This window comes from Triturus cristatus, chromosome 3_1 (assembly GCF_964204655.1).
Source record: "Triturus cristatus chromosome 3_1, aTriCri1.1, whole genome shotgun sequence".
In the NCBI taxonomy this organism is placed as follows: Eukaryota; Metazoa; Chordata; class Amphibia; order Caudata; family Salamandridae; genus Triturus; species Triturus cristatus.
Genome location: NC_140583.1, coordinates 529,628,591 through 529,651,369, shown reverse-complemented (window position 1 = coordinate 529,651,369; position 22,779 = coordinate 529,628,591). Strand labels below are relative to the sequence as shown.

The 22,779-nt window shown below is 48.6% G+C and overlaps 1 protein-coding gene across 4 annotated transcripts in view; it reads left to right on the top strand.

Annotated features, from left to right (window-relative positions):
* ABHD2 (abhydrolase domain containing 2, acylglycerol lipase) overlaps nucleotides 1-22,779 on the top strand; it is a 427,692-nt gene that overhangs the window by 66,601 nt on the left and 338,312 nt on the right. For all 4 annotated transcript variants that reach the window (XM_085644457.1, XM_085644454.1, XM_085644456.1 and 1 more), the window contains one exon: nucleotides 21,681-21,879. In XM_085644457.1, coding sequence (XP_085500583.1) covers nucleotides 21,686-21,879 — 194 coding nt within the window. In that variant the 5' untranslated portion in view covers nucleotides 21,681-21,685. The remainder of the gene's footprint in view (nucleotides 1-21,680; nucleotides 21,880-22,779) is intronic.

Below are 22,779 nucleotides of genomic sequence, written 5' to 3'. Positions count from 1 at the left end.
TCCGGAAAGGACATACACACAGGATTTAGCCCAGTTGATGACTAATCCGGAGTTGCAACCAAATGAACGCAAAACATCCACCAACGCGATCAATGATTTACGCGGGGAAGCAAGGTACAAAAGAATATCATCCGCGTAAAGGGAGACGCGATCCTCATACTCGGGTGTCCATCGGAGACCACGAATCGAAGGGTTCCACCACAGCATCTCCGCCAGAGGCTCCAAGGCAAGCGCAAAGAGGAGCGGCGACAGCGGGCAGCCCTGCCGCGTGCCCCTGCCCAATTCAAAGGGAGCCGATACTCTACCGTTCACAACCACCTGCGCCAGCGGTCCGGAATATAACAATTTCACCCAGCCAATGAATCCTGGGCCAAACCCAAACTTAGCCAGCGCCGCCCAAATATAAGGCCACTCAAGCATGTCAAACGCCATAGTGGCGTCCAAGGACGCCAAAATGGCTGGCTCTCGTATAAACGGTACCCTCGCGAGCACCCCATGCAGACGCCGCAGGTTGAGCGCGGTGTTGCGATGAGGGATAAAGCCGGACTGGTCTTGATGGATCAGCTTGCACACCACGCCAACCAGCCGATTAGCCAGCACCTTGGCGAGAATTTTCGGCTCCGCATTCAACAACGAGATAGGCCTATAAGACGTGACCCGATCCCGCGGCCTCCCCTCCTTGTGAATAACTACAATAGTGGCAAGACGCTGGTCCAGCGGGAGGGAACCCGCCGACCGGGCCGCGAGGAACATATCACGGAGATGCGGAGCCAGCGTATCCGGTCGTAATTTGTACAATTCGATGGGCAGGCCATTAGGACCCATGGCCTTGCCAGAGGCGACCGAACGTATGGCGAGGGCTATCTCATCAGATGTCGGAGCCGCATCCAACAACAGTTTATCCTCCTCCGAGAGGGAAGGCAGCGCAATGTCTTTAAGCAGGTCATGGGAATCCTCTTCCGAGCGGGAAGATACCGTGGAATACACCCCCCGGAAATACTCAGCAAAACAAGCAACAATTTCCTCCGGCTCAGTGACACACACACCATCCAGTCTCTCAATCAACGGACCACGCGACTCGCTCTCTCCCTTTTATCCAACCACGCAATCAATTTACCAGCCTTATCACCCACATCATACAGCCGCCCCTGTTGCTCTCTACTCAAGCCCCTGGCCGCCTCCGTGGCTAGGGCCCTGTAGTCCGCTTGCTTAAGTCTGAGAGCATGCAATTTGTCGTCCGCGACCCCACACTCCAGATCACCCTCCAACTCAGTTATCTCAGATTCGATACGGGTCACCTCCTCCCGCGCACGCCTCCGGGAATGGGAGATGAGGGACAGGGCCTCCCCCCGGAGCACCGACTTGAAGGCCTCCCACAAAGAAACAGCAGACGACACAGATCCCATATTGTCTTCAAAATATCGCTCAAGAGATTTAACCAAATCTGCGCGAATTGTGGGGTCACGCAGGTACCAGGGGTTGATCGGGACCACCCTCCCCTCCCCCCTCGGGACAATGTCGAAGTGCAACAGGAGCGGGGAGTGATCTGAAATACCCCGAGCTAGGTGTCGCACCTCTCCAACCCTCCCCGCCTGTGCTGCTGGCATCAGGACATAATCAAGTCTTGAAAGACTGCCATGAGCCCCAGAATGAAAGGTGTATTGTCTCTGCGTGGGGTGTTTCAGCCGCCAACAATCCACCAGCCCCAGGGTATCCAAGAGGCCAGCCAACCAAGCTTGGGCGCGGGGGAGATCCCTGGGCGGGTGACGGTCCTCAGTTCCCGAAACCACAGCGTTAAAGTCCCCCCCAACCACTAGAATCCCCTCCGGCAGCCCAAGAAGAAGGCGCCCCAAGTCGGCGAAAGTGGTCGTCTGCAACCCTGGCGGGACATAAACAGAAACTAAAACAATCACTTTACTCTCCAGCCTACCCACCAGAGCCGTATATCGTCCCCTGTCATCATGGAGCACCTCATCAATCTCCAATGGGAGCGAGGCTTTAACCAAAATGCCCACACCCCTCGAACCAGATGTGAAGCCCGAGTGAGCTACAAGGCGATAGCCCCGTCTGTTCATAGCACGATAGGAATTTCCAATGAGGTGTGTTTCCTGCAGAAATACTATTGCGGGTGAAATCCGTTTTAAGAACTGCAGGACCACCCCCTGTTTTATCCTGTCCCCCAGTCCATTAACATTCCAGGATAAAAGGCTCAGTCCCCTACCCCCCATCATAATCAAAGCCAATCAGTCCCCCCCCACAGAGAGCACCCTGAGGATAGCACAACAACACTCCTGCCTTGTGGTACAAATAAACAACATCCAACCCCAACCCTGCATCCCAACCAAAACTCCCCCCTCCCTGCACCCCTGCATGAGCCCAAACAGCCCCCCCAACTTGCAGTGTGCCTGTCACCCCGTTACAAACTACGCTACAAAGACCCCCTAGAGGAGGAAAGAGAGCCCCCGCGAGACACAGCACAACCTCCACTGGTGGGGGAACAAGACACACCAGTCAAAAGTCCCCAAGTGTGGCCAAGACGTGGCATCCTCAAGAATGTGCATCAGTGTCAATACCTCATACCCGGTCCGGTGGGCACTCTCCTCCCGCTGCCCCCGTCCCATCCCGATCGTGCCTCCCAGACAAAGTGTCCAACCAGTCCCCGGCCGGCTCAGGGTGGTCCAAAAAATGGGTGCGACCATCAACCTCCACACGCAGCCTGGCCGGGAAAAGCATTGCGTATTTTAAGTTCATGTCTCGAAGCCGCCGCTTGACGCCCATAAAACTCAGTCTCTGTTTCTGGACCGCCTGCGTGAAGTCAGGATAAAAGTTCACCTCCGTGTTCTCCAACTTAAGCGGCCCGTGCAGTCTGGAAGCTTGCAAAATCGCATTCCTGTCCCGAAAGTTGAAAATACGGGCAATAAGAGGCCGCGGGGGAGCTCCGACCTTCGGCCTGCCACCGGGAACTCTATGGGCCCTTTCCACCGCAAAGAATTTACTCAGTCCTCGAGGCTGGAGATGGTTAGAAATCAGGCCCTCCACAAAGAGATCCGCCGCTGAATCCTCCCGTCCCTCAGGCACTCCGATAATGCGGACGTTATTCCTCCGGGCCCTGCTCTCGGAGTCCTCCAGGCGCCGATCCGTGAGTGCACTTGCCTGCCGAAGCCGGCGCACCTCCGTCTGGAGGGCCGCTACCTCATTTGTGAGACCCGACGCCGTATGGGTCAAAGAGTCAACATGGTCTTGGAGAGATCAGCTCTCACAAGGTTGACATCGATGAGGACCGCGTCGAGTTTGTGCGCCAAAGTGTCGAATTGTTGGCCCACTGAGGTCTTCATCTCGGCAATGGCGCCCATGACGTCCTGCAAAGTCAGATCCGCAGGCGACTCCTGGGCATCCGGGAGGCACTCGGAAGTCTTATGCGATCCGCCGGGAGACCCCTTCGGGAGGGTGTAGCGATCCATAACGTTGACTTGAAGTGCGGTGCCACGCCGGGTCGATTTGGCCTTTGACCGATCTCCATCCTGCTTCGTGGCCATCGTCGTATATCTCACACCCTCACCGCTCTCGCAGTGGAGAGCCAGCAATCAAGGCCAGAGGTCACCTCAGGAAGGCGGAGTGGGTCCCCGCAAACAGTCAGGCAGGGTCCCCCAGCGAGGCCACCACCACACAAAGAAGCGCCGTAATCCCACTCGCGATGACGGCAAGGGGACTCAAAAGCGAAAGTGAAAGTGTGGGGTACGAGACTCGCCGGGCCCGTCCTGCCGTTGTTATTCACTTCTCCACTGGGTCACCCCCAAACTCGAGTCCGGGGTCAGGAGAGAAGCAGGCCGCAAACTTCATTCGGTGCTCAGTCCGACACCCGAGGTCCGATGCGAAAAAGGAGAACGGGTACCACCTCAGCTCAGGTTCACCGACACAGTCCCCTCAACCAATTCAGGATGAAGACAGGATAGACGTAGGAGGTTGCGGAGGTCCTCGGGAGCCTCGCACCTACGCGGCCATCTTGGATGCGCGCTAGGCTCCTCCCCGTTCAACCTCGCATTCTTAATTGCTTAACCAACTACCTTTTCTCCTGGAAGTTCTATGGAACCCTGAAAATTGGCATAGTAGCAAATTAACCAAACTGATTTATCTGATAGAGAGTTCTAGTCACAGATTCCTTACCTTTGAATTCTCTCCAGACAAGAGACTGGATCCATACATTTTTCGTGAGCAGTACCCATGGGCGCCAGTAGGTGTTGTTATTCTGCTCTGCACGGCGTCCATGTCGGAAGTGAATATACAGACGCCACACCAGCACGCTGACGTCAGTTTTTTTTTCTTTCAGTGCCAGTCGGGCAGATCTGGAGTGAGCTACCCTCAGTCAATTTTTGACTGACCTTTTTCGATTTTTTTGAGAGAGCTTTTCCTGGTGTGGCAGGGATGTCCACTAGGAAGGCCGGCTTCAAGTCCTGCGGCACCTGTTATTAAACAGATGTTTATTGATGGACGTGCATCTTGTTTGCATCTGGTACCTGGAGCGCTACCATGGGGGGGAGAGCTGCACCGATTGCTGTGCCATATACCCTAAGGCATTGAGGGAGCACCCCCTCAAGCCCCTTGCTGCTAGACGTGCGACACCATGACTGTCTCGTTCACGGCTGAGAGGAAGGTCCCGTGATCAGTCACGGAGTCCAAGATCTTTATCACACTTCGAGTCTTCGGGCTATTTGAATAACTCTCAAAGATCAAGAAGTCGAATAGGTCTTCGATTTTGCCCTATCCATCACAGTATTCAGCTGAGACTAGGTTGCATCATCATTTGAGGCTGGGCTCCACAGTTCAGCCTTCTCCTGAGTCGACTCTGCTCCCCTGAGTTTTTTTTAGAGTTAGAACGACCCACGCTCAGCTTCGGTAGTTTTATGGAACCATGTGCCTCATATGTGAGCGACTCGTTCCCCTCCAGTGCGGGTTCGGGAGTGGCCCCTACTGGTTCTCGGCAGGTCCACCCCTGGCGCCAACCATGCCTCTTGGATCCACAGATGGAACCGGGCTGGTGCTAGTCTTATCATCTTGACCTTCGCTCTGCACCCTCACCATTCTGATCCCCAACTTGGGCACGGAGCCGGATGTGCACGTCCAACTCCATCTCCGGCACCGATGGGAGCCAGGCCGGAGCTTGAGCCCTATTCGTATGGGCTAGGACTTGGAGAGGATTGGGAGGGGTCACTGGACCCTGAAGGATTCCAGCTTTAGATCCCAACTTGAACTGGTGTGAGTACTTGGCAGAGGCCAGTGAACTGGACACTTCCCCAGATACTGGCATGCTTTCTCCCACACCCGTGGCTACGGAGGAGGGAGAGCCGTTTGCTATGGTGGTGAGAAGGGCAGATGAGGTCCTGGACCTTAGGTTATCCTCGGTGGTTGTCAAGACTAGCATCTTGACGGAGGTTCTTCAGTTGGAAGTGACCTCCATCAGAACCACTTCTTCCATTTAATGAAGCCCTATCAGACCTCCTGCTTGGGACTTGGTCCAAGCCCAGGATAGGAACTCCTGTGAACAGGACAATTTCCAACTGCCACCGACCTGCCCCAGGGGAGCCCTACTGCCTCACACAACACCCTACCCCGGAGAGCTTGATCTTCGAATCTTCTACTTCCTGTGTACATTGTGGCACATTACCTACCTACCATCCAACCGAATGGAAAATTCAAGAGTTTGGACACTATAGGCAAAAAAATGTTTTCTTCCACCAGCCTGGCACTTTGGTCCATGAACACCTCTTGCCTTTTGGTGCGTTTCTCACATGCTGTTTGCTTAGCTGCTGTGAATGGTTCTTGAAGAGGCCGGGCTGTACTTTCTCAATCTGTTGCTGAAGGGAGAGATGCAGCAATGTTCACGATTAGATATGGACTGGATACCACCTACCCACTCACTACGCAGAGAAATTTCATAAGTGGTGGCCTTACGGCGCCACCCCTGGATGAAAACGTTGGGCTTTTCAGGGGATGTACAAGCATTGCTTATGGACATGCACTTTGATTGCTCCAATCTCATTGGCGACAAGGCTGACTCAGCACTGAAGCACTTCAAGGACAGCAGGGCTTACAGCTAGGTCCTTGGGCATTTCCATGGCCTTTCCATGGTCTTTTGCCAGCCCCAGCCTACATTTTGATCCTTTCGTGGCCACAATACTTTGCTAGCGTCTGGCTTCAAACTCCGCGCTCGATGCTTATCGGTTGACAGACAGCAACCATAATAATTACGTGTGGGTGGTGTGGACGCGTACACATCCCCAGGAAAGGTGGCTGCCGGTATGACAAGGTGTGGGCAAACACCGGGTACATTACTGAACTAACAGTGTGGCGAGGACTGACCCAAGCCCTGAAGAAATTGCCGGAAATCTCTCAAAAGGCAATGAAACATTTTTGGCTTTCCATAAAGACTGATGGAGTGCAACAGTATGTCCAGTTTTTAAATTGAGCAGACACATGGCAGTGATTAAAAGTTGATGGTTGTGCCAGTGGTTGTTTAGCTCGTTTTTAGTTTGCAAAAGCAAACGAGCATTGAAAATGCAATAGGTCTCGCCTTTTATTAAGTTAAAGCCATTTGCTTTGCTAATGGTATTGTATAGCAAAACAAATGGCTTTAACTTAATCAAAGGCGAGACCTATAGCATTTTCAATGCTTGTTTTGCCGTGTTGTACAGTAGCTGCTATGCAACATGTCTGAAAGTGATTTTAAAAAGCGCTATGATGCAACAATGCTCCACGTCACGAAAACATTTTAAACAAACTTTTAGATCAGCCGCTGTGCAACATGGATGAAAATCACATTGACAAAAGCCAATTAATCTTGTCTAGGCAAGACTAATTGGCTTTGCCAATGCTGGTTACTGACTGGCATTTCCCAGATGTAGGCGGATGAGCAACTTGCGCAGTAATTCAGTCCCAGTTAGGACCCAGCTGCAGATGCTAACATGTGAAACAGAGGTGGAGGGTGAGGAGAGACCGAGGTGGAGGGTGAGGAGAGACCGAGGTGGAGGGTGAGGAGAGACCGAGGTGGAGGGTGAGGAGAGACCGAGGTGGAGGGTGAGGAGAGACCGAGGTGGAGGGTGAGGAGATACAGAGGTGAGGAGTGGATACAGGAGGGAGAGAAGGGGGGGTGGTATCACTTTCACCTCCTCTCCTAGTGTAAGGTAACACTCCCTCTCCACAGGCCCTGCCGGCGCCGAGCAGATCCCTGGCCGCATCAGCGGTCACCCGAGACCGCTCGTGCTTGTTGGTAAAGAGAGGTTCATTATCTGCTGATGATGTGATCCACTTGGAAGGGGGGGAGCTTCCCTCACCCACCCCCAGGGCCGACACCAAGAAGGACCCAGAGACCTGAAGCTGTCTATGCTGCAATACTTTGGGTGGGGGAGGGGCTGAGGGGGCGGAGGAAGAGGAGTGGGGTTGGAGTAGGAATAGAGAAGGGACATATGGGGAGAGAAGGGACAGATAGACCGAAATGGAGCGATAAAAAAATTAGAGAGAGCGAAATGAACAGATTTGGGGAAAAGGAAAAAATTATGAGAGATCTTATAGAAAAGAGGTGGAGAGAGATTGGGAGGAGAGGGTAATGACGCAGGAGAGAGAGGGACTTGGTAGAGACAACCAGATGGGCCTCTAATCAAATGGAAATTTAGGGACAGCAAATAGTTATACACCCAGGGGTTTCGTTCTGTTTGGGAGATATAGGAGTTTGGTTCATAAAAAAATAAAAAAGTTGGTGAGTGAGAATTACGGAATCAGACGTAAAGCTTTCGTAAAACCAAAAAGTACTACCCTAGAATCTAGCGCCTAAACTCAAAGAAGATCACGCGGTTCTTGCCGTCGTTTACTTCCCCGACTGTGTTTTACTTCTCAAAGTCAAGGACACTGGGACAGTTCGCAGCGCTAACGGACTGCATGTTTTACATGTTAGCAGGGTAACCTGTCTATTGCCGTTTTCGGAAACACCGAACACGATGTACTCTGTGTAAATTACATTCCATTTTTATGGAACGCAAAATTGCAACATTGTAATGAATGCAGGGTTCTTCAGTTTGCGCGCTGTTTTAGAGGGATGCAAAGAATGATGTTTTCCGATGCTCCTTATCGCTGTGTTTATAGGCTAACATTTTTCATTAATAGTCGTTTTTCATGGTATATGTAAAAGGAGGAAATCGAGAAAGGGGCATGCACTATTAAACAAGCAGCTGTGTCTCTGACAGAGACAGAGGGATGAGGAACAAGAATAAAGAACAAGCGGCAGGGAAAGCGATCGGAATTGTAAAAAAAAAAATAAAGCGGCCGTGAAAGTAACTGCGCAGTAGTGCCAGGAAGAACAAAAAACCTGCAGACAAAACAATGCGCAAGAATAAAAAGCGGCAGTGAAAGTGAGCGCGATTGTAAAAAAAAAACAAGCGGTCGTGAAAGTAAAAGTGAGCGCGAAAGTGAAAGCGATCGCGCAAAGGCCACGCTAAACTCACAAACTCCGGCATGATGCGTACAAGAAGCGGCATATCCGTGACTAAAATGCAAAATGGCGTCGGACTGGCCACAGTCCCTACGGACACGCGCATGCTGTTTGCTTTAGATAAATGGCAAGGAAAGCCATCTTTGTCCATGCAGACACGTGCATGCAAGCGTTTGGGAGAATGGATTCCAAAAGGCACTCCCATAGCGAGTGCAGCGCATGCGCTGCTATCACCAGGCGAGACCTAAAAAGAGTGGGATTTTTATGCTTTGATAATAGGGGGTCAGGATTGGGTGGCACGCGGAAGTTTTTCTAAGTGCGTGTTTTACCTTTTCCCACTTTCAACTTATTTGTGCACTTTTTTCACATTATTTCTTTATGGTTTTGGAAGCTGCCAATAATGAAAACCGGAGCACACTGGTGAGAACCTACCAGCAGCTCCCATGGTGGTGTTTCCGTGAGGTGCCTTCATTACCTTCACACATTTTTCTTTGTTATGATTTGCACATTCAATTTTTGGTGTGAAATATATAGGGTTATCTGTGTACTGGGGTCTGACACGTAACCAATTTTTAAACTAGGGATAGGAGCACCTAGAGTGTACAGCATTAGATAGCTAGTACTTAAATATTAGAGCCAAGATATGGCTTTGGGTATGCTCATGAAGAATGTCCCATTTTAGAGCAGGTCATTGTTTGTGTCTGTACCCACATACCCTGTACATAGAGGTGGGGCCAGTCCTTGAGCCCCTTAGCAGCTGCAGCCTCCAAACCCTTTTAGTTTGCCCTCCTACCATCATGGGTACCTAGTGGGAGGCAGGATACGCCATCACCTGGCCCATTGGAGTTCTGTAACATTGGACCAATGGTTTTGCCAAATTGTCCAGAGGGGCTACTCCCTCCCTTTCGTGACTACCCACTATGCTCCACCCATGCCACCTGCTTGATACAGGCTGACAGAGGACCATCTTACCTTGCTCTGCCACGAATTGATGGTTCTCTTGGCCAAGGGAGCCATAGAGAGGGTGCCGACACCAGAAGCAGGATGTGGTTGCTATTCCTTTCTGCTGCCCAAGGATGGAGGCCTTTGTCCTATGCTAGACTTCACCCTCTCAGTTTCTTTCTCAAAAAGGAGTAGTTCAAAATTCTCACACTAGCTCAAGTCTTGTCTGCCTTGGACCCGGGAGACCTGATGGTGTCATTGGAATTGCAGGATGCATAATACCACATTCCCGTCCCGCCTGCCCACATGTGTTACCTGCGGTTCACAGTGGCCTGCGAACACTTTCAGTTTGCCGTTCTTCCGTTTAGTTAGCCATGCTCCCTTCTGGCCTTACCAGCACCCTTTGGGTGTTCATCAAGGTGATGGTGGAGGTAGCAATTCCTCTGTGGAGATCATGGGTGCCGGTTTTCCCCCCTAGCCTTACGACTGGCTGCTGAAGGCAGCCTCATCTCAGGCTGTCGTCTCACACCTCCAGACTACGGCATTCACTGGGGTTCACTATCAATGTGCCAAAGTCACACCTGACTCCCTGTCAGATGCTCCCTTTCATCTGAGCTGTTCTGGGCGCAGTGCAGTTCCGGGCCTATCTTTCTGAATTGCGAGTCCAGGATATTCAGTCTATGATACCGATGTTTCAGCCTGTAGTCTGGATTCCGGTGAGATGTCTCTGAGGCTGATGGTATTCATGGTCTCCTGCATCCTGCTTGTGACATATGGCATATGCAGGCTCTACAGTCCGATCTGAAGTTCCAGTGGGCCCTGCATCAGGGGATTCTCTCCGACATGGTCCAGATCTAGAAGGCAACAGCAAAAGATCTGCATTGCTTGTTAATAAGCCTCGATTGGGTCAGCAGCAGACCACTTGTTCCCTTGTGAGGATGAGATGTCTCTGGTCTACGGTGGAATCCAGACTCCACATCGGCCTACTGGAACTCCGGGCAATCCAGCTGCCATTAAAAGCCTTACTAACCACCATCAAGGGAAGTCTAGTGAAGGTGTTAATGGACAACACCGCCATGTGGTACTGCACTAAACAGGGCGGGGTGGGGTCCTGGACCCTTTGTCAAGAGGCTCTGAATCTCTGGACATGGCTGGAACATCAGAGCATATCCCTGGTGGTCCAACACCTGCCAGGCTCTCTGAACGCCAGGGTGGAAACTCTTCCGAAGATGCCTAGTGGGTTACAGATGGCGTCTCCATCCAGAGGTGGTGCAAGGTCTTTTTCAGCAGTGGTGAAAGCCTTGGTTAGATCTGCTCACCACTGACGAGAACAGGAGTTCTGTGCGTTGTTGTTTCCAAGGCGGCTCCTGCTCCAGGACTCTTTTCGTCTCGAGTGAAGCTAAGGCCTCCTGTATGCCTTTCCGCCCATACCACTCGTGGCCAGAATTCTCAGTAGGATCAAGAACGACCGAGCCCAAGACATCCTTGTTGCTCAGGACTGGGCTCTGAGAGTTTGGTATCCCAAGCTGTTGAGCATGGCTATTGGTTCACTGATCAGGCTGTCCCTTCAGGAAGATCTTCTGTTGCAGCAGTAGTGGAGGTTTCTCCACCCAAACTTGTCAATACTCCACCTTCATGCGTGAAGAGTGAGCGGGGCCAGCTGACCGCTTTCGACCTTCTGCCCGAAGTCTGCAATGCTCTCACCTGACGTTGGGGGAAATGTATTTATTTATCAAGTTTTATATAGTGAGAACATGACCTGTGAGGGTTTGGAAGCGATTTACCGATCGGAAGGATAAACAAGAAGAGCAAACAAAAATATAATTGAGAGCAGTACCGAATGTAGTAGTTCACACATTGAGGATAGAGACCTCTGCAATGTCAAACTGGTGAATAATAGTTCTGGGTGTAGACACTGTGTCATATTGTGTGTACTAGAGAAGAACTTTTCACATCAACAGTACTTTAACTTCTTTTTTAGGTCTTGCCTGAGCCAGCGCATGCGTTGCTCGGAAAGACATTTAGTATACGGGTTTTCAAAGTGCTGTCACAGCCGGCCTAGTGCTTGCTTTCACGTGAGCATGCACGCGCGCAGCCGCCATCTGCCTCCCTTCCAGCGATCATTGCTGCGCGCGCACCACTCGTGTGATTACCACAGAGCGCGTCCGATCACTTTCGCTTTCATGCGGCCAATGCTTGTTAAGTCTGGTTTTAAAGCTGTAGCCGGTTGCTAGCGCAGCCATGGATAAATGCTGTTTGCATGATTTGAGACATTGGTCATTGGTTTTGAAAATGCTTATTTTTTTGTATAACGACTTTTAGTGGCTTTATTGCTATTTTAAGGCACTATAAATAAAAGGTTTGCTGGTCTTCCTTGTGACGGAAAAACTTTAAATATGAGAAATGCAGTCTTCCACGTTTATTCTTCTCCCCAGAGCAACTAGTAAAAGGCCGGTTTTCACACGCCATTGATTTTTAGGTCTCGCCTAGCTATTGCGTTTACGCAATCGCTATGCGAGACTCTAGTAAGAGGGGCATTTCAAAGTGCTCCCAAAAGTGGATTGCATGGCGAGCACGCGCACAATCATGTGCATCGTGCCGCCATGCAATACGTTTGGGGAAGCGCTTCAGCCCACTGGCACGTGCACGTGTAGCCACAGCCTCGGCATCATACCTCAAAGGGTCCGCTCCCCCGCCTGGAATGCGCTTCCCCGCCCCGCCACAGCATGCCGAGAGATTGTTTCCTCATGGCGCCTCTCACAACTGTCCCTCCCCCACCACAGGGCTAGTTCAGCTTGCTGCAGTATTCAGAGGTTTCTTTATTTCATTCTTTAAATCGGAAAGCACTTTCTTCTTGGAAAGCAGCGAATTTATATATTTAGGGGATTTACTTTTTTCCCTGCGGTTTCTTCCATTTTCTCAGATAAAGATGTAACTGTTGACGTTATTCTTGCTTTGGGAACCCTTTTCACAGATTAAGGCAAAATTATTCTATGGATCAGTTTTTTTTCAGCGTTTGCAGGCTGGTCCGATTTTAATTTGAGTCTATGCAGACACACTGCCTCTAAATACCGAGCTATTTCTCTTTTCATCATCTTCCCAGTGCTTGTCCTGAGTCTTCCACTCATATCCTTGCTTCTTTCAGCCTGCCTTGCCCCCCCTTCCCTGTGCATGCCCTATGTGCACCATTCCTGTCCTTGCCTCTTTACCTTGTCTCGCCCCCCCTCCTGTGTCTTCTGCTCCTGCCCCTGCTTATTTTACCCTGCCTGCCTCACCTCCCCTTTCCTACGTCTTCCACTCATATCCTTGCTTCTTTTCCCTGCCTCTCCTCCCCTTCCTATGTCTTCCACTCATATTCTTGCTTCTTTTACCCGGCCTTGCCTCCCTCTTCCTATGTCTTCCACTCATACCCTTGCTTCTTTCCCTGCCTCTCCTCCCCTTCCTATGTCTTCCACTCATATTTTTGCTTCTTTTACCCGGCCTCGCCTCCCTCTTCCTATGTCTTCCACTCATATCCTTGCTTCTTTTACCTGCCTCGCCTCCCCCTTCCTATGTCTTTATGTCGGCATGTATTGTCTAAGCCATTCCGCGCGGGAGCAGAAAACAGTCCAGACACTAAGATAGGAGGCTCCACTTTGTGTATCAAGTTCTAAAATAAGGGGCTTCATGTGCAAATCGTAGCAACTTCAAATGACGTGTTCATGGTCCCTGAGAGTTTGCCAACCACACACATTTGTGCTGTGCACTGGCATGGACTTTGGTAATATTGGTAAAATGCATCAGTTGCACCCATTATGTCTTGTCCATCTCCAAAAGATAAAAACATTAACAGCCCTGTTGTTCTACGCCCAATTTGCTACTGCTCCATTGATACCACCTCCGATTAGATACAAGCATCTTCGAGGCACTATTTGTACTCCCTTAATCTAGTCACTGTTCTTTCTGGCCACACTTTTTCACCACACCTGCCCTCCTCCACAAATTCAGGTGACCTGAGCTAAGAATGGCATTTCCTCATTATGTACTTTTTGATTACATGTTTAATTTGTGGGAGTTAAGGGTGGTTTTTCAAACAAAAACATGCTGATTTAATATAGTAGGTGAAATACATACATAAAGAACAACAAACGGAAGAGTGTAATATGTGTTACACTCTTTGTTGTGATCCGCTGTGGAATGTGTCAATGCTTAGCAGACGCAACCCACTTATGTTTCTGCTTATCAAAAACGGATGGTAAACCATTAGCAAAGCAGATGCTTCCACAGTACCAGTCGCTAAATGCCAAATTTATTTTTGAAAGAAGCACCTATCCCATTAAGTGACATAATCGGTCTGATTTACAAAAAAAAAATCAACATTCAATAAATGTAAATGCAGAGATAACATACATGGTCTGGACAAAACAAAAGTCAACATGACAGTGCCTTTTATTTATGTATTTTAAATACCTGCAAGTGGTGAGCAAACACGCATTTTGTACTTGTAGTCGTTGATTACGAGAAGCAAGGCCGGCAAAAATGTGCCTCTTTTGCTGCCAGCCTTGCTTCTCCTATGTGAGGACTTTAATTAAAAAAAAAAGGAATTTACGCACCACTTGCAGGTTTTCAAAACACATAAATAAAAGACGTTGTCATTTACAATGCCAATAGCTCAAACTCTTGCAATGCGAGACCTATTGCATTGCAGATGCTTGTATTTACTGGTCTTAGCATTGCATGCAACCTCTTTCTTAGACCCCGATCCATATAGGACCGGTAGCGCCGTTTTTGGAGGTAAAGTCCTGCTTTGGTTGCAATGGAACGTGAGCCCGAAACCGGATTACAACGTAAGAGCAAATCACTTTAAATATGAGAAATGCAGTCTTCCATGTTTATTTTTCTCCCCAGAACACCTAGTAAAAGGCCGGTTTTCACACGCCATTGATTTTATTTACTAGTCTTAGCATTGCGTGCAACCTCCTTCTTAGACCCCGATCCATATAGGACCGGTAGCGCCCTTGTTGGGGGTAAAGTCCTGCTTTGGTTGCAATGGAACGTGCGCCTTAAACCGAATTACAACGCGAGAGCAAATCACTGGAGCAAATTGTAATTCTGTCCACCATATAGCACTTACTACCTCTGACGAGGCTCTGGGGCGCTTTGACGAGGGCACGTGCTTTGTTTACTCACCCCATAACACGCACTGTTGTTGCATTATTTGTTATTCCAAGGTGTGAAAGTCACCGGGAGCGGATTGCCCCATCCCTTGATTTTCTCACCCCATAAAACGCAGATTTGCATTTGCGCCCACATTTTGGTGCTCGATGCCTCCTTCCCGCCCACTTCTTGTGTAATTCCTAACACTTACCTTGCCAATTCAGCACGTATGTGTTTGCGCCCACCCCCTACCAAAGGGCTAACCTCCCTCCGCATGCAGCCCTTGTTTGCACGGCTAATTTAGCTTCAATGTAATTGAGCAGCAAGCTCGAGTTGATATTAATTAACCGAGTGTGAAGGTGGCGCAGTATGTGCATTAATAAATAGGACAAATAAAACCAGCATTGGCATAGCCAATAGGTCTCGCCTTTGGGACCTTATAAGTGTTTAGCCATGCAACAGTTGATGTTGTTGCACCAAGGATATTGTGCTGCATAACTAAATACTTATAAAGGTCCCAAAAGCGAGACCTATTGGCTATGCCAATGCTTGTTGAATGATGCAGTAGAGGGGGGTTTGTCTGATTTTAGGTGGTAAGACGCTCCAAATTCTTGGGGCAATACCAGAAAATGGCTCTGTTGCAAGATTTCTTTTTATGGTTTCTGCAATAAGGTGCTGGTGCTTCAAGAGGATCAGCAGCCACCAGATAAGTTCAGTTTTTGTGACAATTACCTTGGGGTGTTGACGTGTAAGGCTTTATAGGTCATGCAGGCAATTTTTATCAGTATCCTTGCCTCGTATAGGAGCCAGTTTAGGGATTTCAGACCTGGAGTTTGAGTTTGAGTTTAAAAATATTTATAAAGCGCACTTTCACCAGCGGTTTCATGGCGCTGCAACAGACAGATCCCCAGAGTAGGAGTAACAAAACATAGTAGGAAAGAGACTAAAACAACAAGTGATCTAATTAAAAGATTTAGCAAATAAATAGGCTTTAAGTTTTTTCCGGAATTGAGGGTAAAGAGTTAGAGATCTAAGCTCCAAAGGCAGGGAATTCCACAGGATTGGGGCAAGGGTCGCAAACTTTGATCCTCCCCATTTCTTCCTCCGGAAATGGGAGACTGACAACAGGGATTGCGTGGATGAGCGTAGTTCCCTAGTTGGAACATAGGGAACGATCTCAGATGTTATAAAGGCCGGAGCCGCGCCCAGTCGTGCTTGAAAGATGATAGAAGCAAGCTTAAACTGGACGCGTTCACGGACAGGGAGCCAGTGTAAGGATTTAAGAAGGGGGGTTACGTGGTAGGATTTTGGAAAATTGAACACCAACCGTGCCGCCTGGTTCTGGATCAGCTGCAAACGCCTTAAATTATATGCAGGTATACCTGCATATAGGGCGTTACCATAATCCAGGCGGGAAATAACCATCGCCAAGATGATCAATTTCAAGGCATCGAGGGGAAAAAAAGCGGGATACCTTGCGGATGGTGCGTAGTGACAGGAAAGAAGAGGACACCACAGAACTAACCTGGGAGTGAAGAGTGAGCTGAGAATTAAGTTTGATACCTAAAGTTTTAACTGAGGTAGAAGGGACCGGGGGAGAACCTAGGGAAGGGGGCCAAAAAAGTGAAGACCAGGGACTGGAGCAACCACCCGTCAACACCAGCTCGGTCTTATCCGGGTTAAGTTTCAAGTGGTTGTAGTTCATCCAGTCCTGGATAAAAATCATAATAGACTGGAAGTTTGAGATGGAAACAGAGGAAGAAGACAGATTGAAAACAACTTGGAGGTCATCCGCATAATTGTATACGCTGACCTCCATTTGCTGCAATGAAAAAATAAGCGGGGCAATATAAAGGTTAAACAAAAGAGGTGAAAGGGAGGAACCTTGGGGAACCCCGCACTGAACTTTCCGGAAGTCCGCAGAAAAGTCACCCAGGCGAACAGCCTGGGTGCGGTCCCTCAGGAAGGAGGATAACCATACCAGAGCGGTACCCCCGATCCCCGCCGCCCCGACACGGGAAAGTAAGATGGTATGGTCAACCGTGTCAAAGGCGGCTGAGAGATCGAGGAGAACCAAAGCCTGGGGCTGGTTGGTATCCATTCCCTCCCTGAGGTTGTCAAGGACCGAGAGTACTACGGACTCCGTAGAGTGTGCGGGGCGGAAGCCGGCCTGGCGGGGAGCCAAGACCCCATACTCCTCCACAAAAGTGCTCAAAGACCTGGTAACATGGCGTTCGAGCACCTTAGCCAAAAATGGTAGGAGGGAGATAGGGCGGTAATTGGCGGGGACCGAAGGGTCTGCGCCAGGCTTCTTTAAGATGGGAATAATAACAGCTGTTTTCAGTGGATTGGCTACAACCCCCTGGGAAAGGGAACTGTTAAGGAAGTGAAGAGGGGGATCTGGACAAGTTGTATAAATGTGGCGAAGGATGTGCGCGGGACAAGTGTCCAATGGGGAGCCGGATTTAACCAGGGGAATTATCGAGGTCAAGGATTCCTTAGTCAGGGGGGGAAAGGCATCGAGTTGTCCATTAGATGGAGGACACTGAGGGTCAACAAAAGTCGGGGGGGGTGAGGGAATGTTGGCTTTAATAATAGCAATCTTCTCGATAAAGAAATTATTTAAAGAGTGACAAAGGTCCTGGGAAGGGGAGGGCTTGAGAGATGTCCTATCGGAGAATGCCAAATTGTGGACAATCGAGAAAATTTCCCTCGGTTGATTCTCAGCTGCAAGAATCTTTGAGGAAAAGTAGGCCGTTTTTGCAGCCAAAATGGCCTTCTTATATTGAGCCAGGAGAGTGGTGAACTCAGATCTGAGTAAGGGAGAATAATTCCTCCTCCAGGCACGCTCGGCTCGGCGTACCGCTAGTTTGATGGTCTTAAGATCCTCGTTAAACCACAAGTTGGCATCCTTCTCCCGCTTTGAAGTCACCCGCTTCAGCGGGGCAATGGAATCACAGCTTGAGGAGAGCCAATGTTCAATGGCAACGGCCTGAGAAAGAGTGGATAGGCCTTGTAGGGTAGGGTAGGAGGAGGCTAATAATGCAGATAGATTCTCCGGATCCACTCGGCTCCATGAGCGGACCCAAACATTCTTTGGGAGCGGGGGCCTAACAGTAGGGTTGATGGTAAGGGTAAACGAAATCAGGTGATGGTCGGACCAGGTGCAAGGTAAGATGGACAGAGAGTCTACCGGACAGTTCAAGGACCAAATCTGATCCAAGATATGTCCTTTGACGTGAGTAGGAGAATGAACGTGTGATACAAAATTGAGTGATTGAAGTGTATCTGAGAACTCTCTTGAGGACGGACATTCCGCTGGGTCTGAAGGCCAAAAGTTAAAATCCCCCAGTAATAAGATGGAAGAGTTATTGACGGTAAGTGTGGCCAATACCTCCTGAAAATCAGAAAGAAAAAGTAAGGGTGACTGTGGGGGACGATAGGTGAGAACACAAGTAAGAGGGGGAGTGGTAGATGTAGTACGAATGGCAAGGTACTCTGTTGTGGCAATATCTGGCAAAGATAGAAGTTGGAAGGGGAGGTCAGCCCGGGCGATGACCGCTACGCCACCCCCAGTCCTACCATCGGAGCGATCTGCTCGTAGAGCATAGTATGGGGCAGGGAGAGTGGCCAATAAGGTAGGGAGAGAATCCTCACTAAACCAAGTCTCTGTTAGGAAGAGGAGATCAGGTGCGTGAAGGTCCAGCAGCACCGACAGTTCGTGTGAGTGGGCCACTGCTGACCGGGTGTTAAGATAATAGGCCGAGAGAGTCCTAAGTGATACTAGGCTGGCGTCTTCTCTGGGAAAATGGAAGGGAATGGGGGGAGCGAGAGGGTGGGAAGATAACAAAACGGGGGACAGATCAAGTGAAGATATGCGAGAGCAAGTGGAGGCGGGCAAAGGCCACGGGCCATGAAGACTGCGGAGTTGTGAAGAAGTGTAAGTGATGATTTGAGCAGAATGACGTGCCCCTAGCCCCGGTCGGCCGCGGACGGGCGCAGACGGGCTTGCCTTAGGCGCTCCCGCTGCGCTCGCCCGCTGCGCGTCCGAAATCTGCACATGATTTATGGATCTGTGAGAGGGGGCTGGGAGGGAGGGAGGGAGGGGGGGGGGTGGCCTCGAAAAGGGGCGTGGTCCCGGCAAGCGCCAGAAATGGCGCCAAGAGTGTCCCGGTACTAGCAACCGTGGCAACGCTAAATCCGCTGCGCGGCGTTGTCAGGGCGAGTGAAGTCTGCAAGCTACAGCTTTGAAGGGAGCAGAGGGTGAGTGATTAAAAATACAAAGAATAATGTGACACTCAAATTTTAAAGTGATGTGTTGGTTTCTCTTTGATCCTGTGAAGAGTTTTGCAGCAGAGTTAAGGGAGGCCCTTAGAGAAGCTAGTTTAGATCTCGGAAGGCCATGTAGGGTTGCACTTCCATAGTCAAACATGGAAATAAATAGGGCTTGATCAGCTGCTTGGAAGTCGTTGGGAAGGGGTAGGCAGGATTCAGAATGTTTTTTTCCTTAGGATATTCATTTGGTAGTTCGCTCCTTTGCATGGTGTGCAGAGAAACTGGTTTACTCTATTTCTGTTCCCCTCTCTCAGATCCTTCTCTTCATTCTTTCTGTTGTCCAGCAGTTCTCTGCTCTGAACATGTTAAAGGGCTATCTTTCTGTCATCTCCGCCTTTCTGTGGTTGCCTGATAAACCATCCCTCTTCAGATTACCTATTGTACGCAGGTTCCTAAAAGGTTTGCAACAATTTTTCTCCTTCACCTTTCATCATGCATCAGTGGTACCTTAATCTAGTCTTAACATTCCTGACGTGCGTTCCTTTTGATCCCTTGCACAACTGTTCTTCCATCCTTACCATCAACATGGCCTTCCTGGTGGTGATAGCATCTGCCTAGAGGGTTGGTGAGCTTCAGGCTTTGTCATCCAAGCCTCCATACCTGAACATCTACCCAGACAAGTTGGTTTTTCGCACTAGAGATTCCTTTCATCTGAAAGTTGTTACTCACTTTTGTGTAGGCCAGTCAATCACCCTGCCTACTTTTTACGCTCTGCTACATCAGTCTAAAGAAGAGGAAATACTTAATCGACTGGACCCAAAGAGAGCATTGTTGTTCCACCCTGACCTCACGAGATGATCCCGGGTGCATGACCAATTCTTTGTGGGGTATGTCGGGGCGAAGAAGGGAAGGGCTATGCAGAAGCAGACCATCTCCTGTTGGATTGTGCTCTGAATTAAGATACGCTACACACTGGCCAAGAAGCAGCCCCATGAGGGTTTGTGCACCTATTCCACCTGAGCTAAGGATGTGATCACTGCATTAGCATCCTGAGTACCGGTCCTTGATATCTGCCAGGCAGCAACGTGGGCTTTAATGCACTGATTCGTGAAGCACCTCTGCTTGTTCGTCCTGCAGGACTTTATGGTGAGAATCAGTTCACAGATCCACCTCCGGGGAGGTATTGCTTGGGCATCTATTCAAAGGTAAGAAACATGTGGCTAGAAGTCTCTATCAGATAAATAAGTTATTTACCTTCGGTAACGCCTTAATTGGTAGAGAGTCTCTCTAGCTGCAGATTCCTTACCGACCCATCCATCCTCACTGCTCTGCGAATGGAATTCTAGGGACCGTTCTTTTTCCCCTTCCAGGGCCCTAGTTTGCCACACCAGTAGTCCGTATCCTTCATGGCTATGTGCTCATGGTGTTGAAAGTCATGAAGAAAAACTGACATCGGCACACTGGGGTGGCTCCTATACATGCACCGTGCATGTCGCTTCTGGTCTGGCGCAGATGACTCCACACAGAGCTGAACAATGCCACCTACTGGCACGCAGGAGTATTGCTTATGAAAAATTCTGGATCAAGTCTGACACCTCAGGATAATTCTAAGGTAAAGAATCTGCAGTTAGATAGAGTCTCTAACAGATAAGGCGTTCCCAAAGGTAAGTAACTTGCTGTGATCCCTTTTTCTATGTTTGTCAGCCAAGTGCACAGGTGTTCCCAAGAATGTGTCCGGTGGAGGGTCCACCTGACAAAAGGGCAATTCCAGTGGTTCCCTAGGCAGCACCACTCGTGTGCATGCTACTAAATGGAATTCCCCTTGTACTGCGCATGCACACAGTGCTGCCTAAGAAATTCACAGAATTCCCTTTTTGCCAGGATGTGTGCTCACACACACACTTGGGAAGGTAAACCTTGACATTACCAGTGTGCATTGGCACCCAGCCCTAGGTTGTCATTGGGGATTTCATTCCCAGTATCATATGAGTGCGGTATTGGAAAGGGAATCTCTGGGGATTTCACCAGGCCCAGATGCCTTTCAAGGCATCATTCTCACCAGGCAAGCCACAGTGCTCTCAGTAAGAACAGAGACATTTTGATGATTGCTCTTCCATGTGATGCCTGCCATCACCTTGCCTGCCAAGGCCCAGCTATAATAAATTGCAATTAGCACTAGCAACCCAGGCAGCATGACTGCAGTATTTTGAGCATGGGCGGAGAGACTGCTTCTGGTGAGGCCTAACTTGAGTGTAGGCTCCTCGGATGCCAAGATCAATGTGCCTTAGGAATCATTCCCTATCTCACTGATCAGCTTTGAATTGACTGTATTGATTTGGGGCTGCTTGTGTTCCCTTCTGGAGGGAACCAGGCTCGGCCGTAGTGACTGGACTGTTCCAAACAGAGGAGGGCCAAGTTAATTATTTGCAAATACCTGGCCTCTGCCTAGAGATGCATAGTGGACCAAAAAATTGACTCTAAATGACCCAAGTATTACCAGTGAAAGAGTTTGTCAAGCAAATGATCAGTCAACACTTGTGTTTTTCTCAGTCCTACATGAGCGTATATGTTAACTGCTTCTGAGAATATTTGATGGAAATAATTTGACATTAATGTTTCAGTGACTTCTCATTATCTCTTGAGGAAATAGTATACTCAGTGTTGGTCTATCGGACCAATGTCATATTTGATTCAATCTTTTGAGACTAGTTGGCATGAAATTTGGAGAGTATCACATCACTGTAATTTAGGGAAGCACGTTTGCCAGTGAAACCCCTTCTGCCTTTTTATGCCATGTTTCTATTATTCATAAAATAATATTTTTTTTTCTTTCTTTTTTTTTTTTTAGGCAAAATGAGTGCAATGATGGAAACGCCCGAAATGCCTGCTGTCTTTGATGGCGTAAAACTGGCAGCAGTTGCTACTGTTCTTTACTTTATTGTTCGCTGCTTGAATTTGAAAAGTCCAACAGCTCCACCTGAACTTGTTTTCCAAGATACTCCTCTGTCCCGATTTCTTCTCAAATCTTGCCCACTGCTGACCAAAGAGTAAGTTTCGGGCGTATGTTTTTAAAAATGTTTTTTTTTCCCCACGATTGCCTAAGTTGTGTTTTTACGTACCCTTAAGATGGTAATGTGGTAAAAAAGTTTAGTTGGTGTATGTGCTAAATCATGCATCTCCCCTGGTGAGTTATTGAATTGGATAATGATGGATTTTGTTACAGTCAAATAAAACCGAATTGGATTAAGCAATCGAGACGTCTTGCTGTTATCCACTGTTGAGAGCCCAGTTACCACAGTGACATATGTTTAGTGATGACCTAGAATTTTTATATTGCTGTGCACCTATTTAAAATCAAATGGTATAACATGGACTTTAACATGTTTCACACTAATTTCTTTGCCTTTCCAGCCAGCACAAACATTATTTCTTTTTTTGCACGGTTTGTCAAAACTATTTCATGTCCCATTGTTGCAAACATTACCTATAAAAATACATCATATCAGAATAACAGTTTACTAAACATTGTCATATGTTGTCTATTTTATGTAAAAGTTACTTACAGTTCACAGTTCACCGTTTTAGGCAGTTTTATGCTTTTTGCTATAGAAGTTAAAATAGAGCGAGCTTGTGGTTCAATCCTAATAGGGATGAATAATATAAAGAGAAAAGTCTTAAAAATTCAACAACAAAAACAGATTGTCTTACTTCTCCTCAATTTATCATTTCTCTTTTAAAGTTACTATTTCAACGTAACAAAGTGACATGCATATTGCAGTTTACTATTGCATTTACAAGTAATCCCAAAATATTTTACACTCCATCTGAATTCCTCCCACCTTAGAAACCTATGTACAGCTTATTTGACCCAGTGAATGGCATGTGACTTAAACATGTTTCACCCAATCCTTTCATGCAGTTTACTTAGAATAGCAGATGTAGACGAG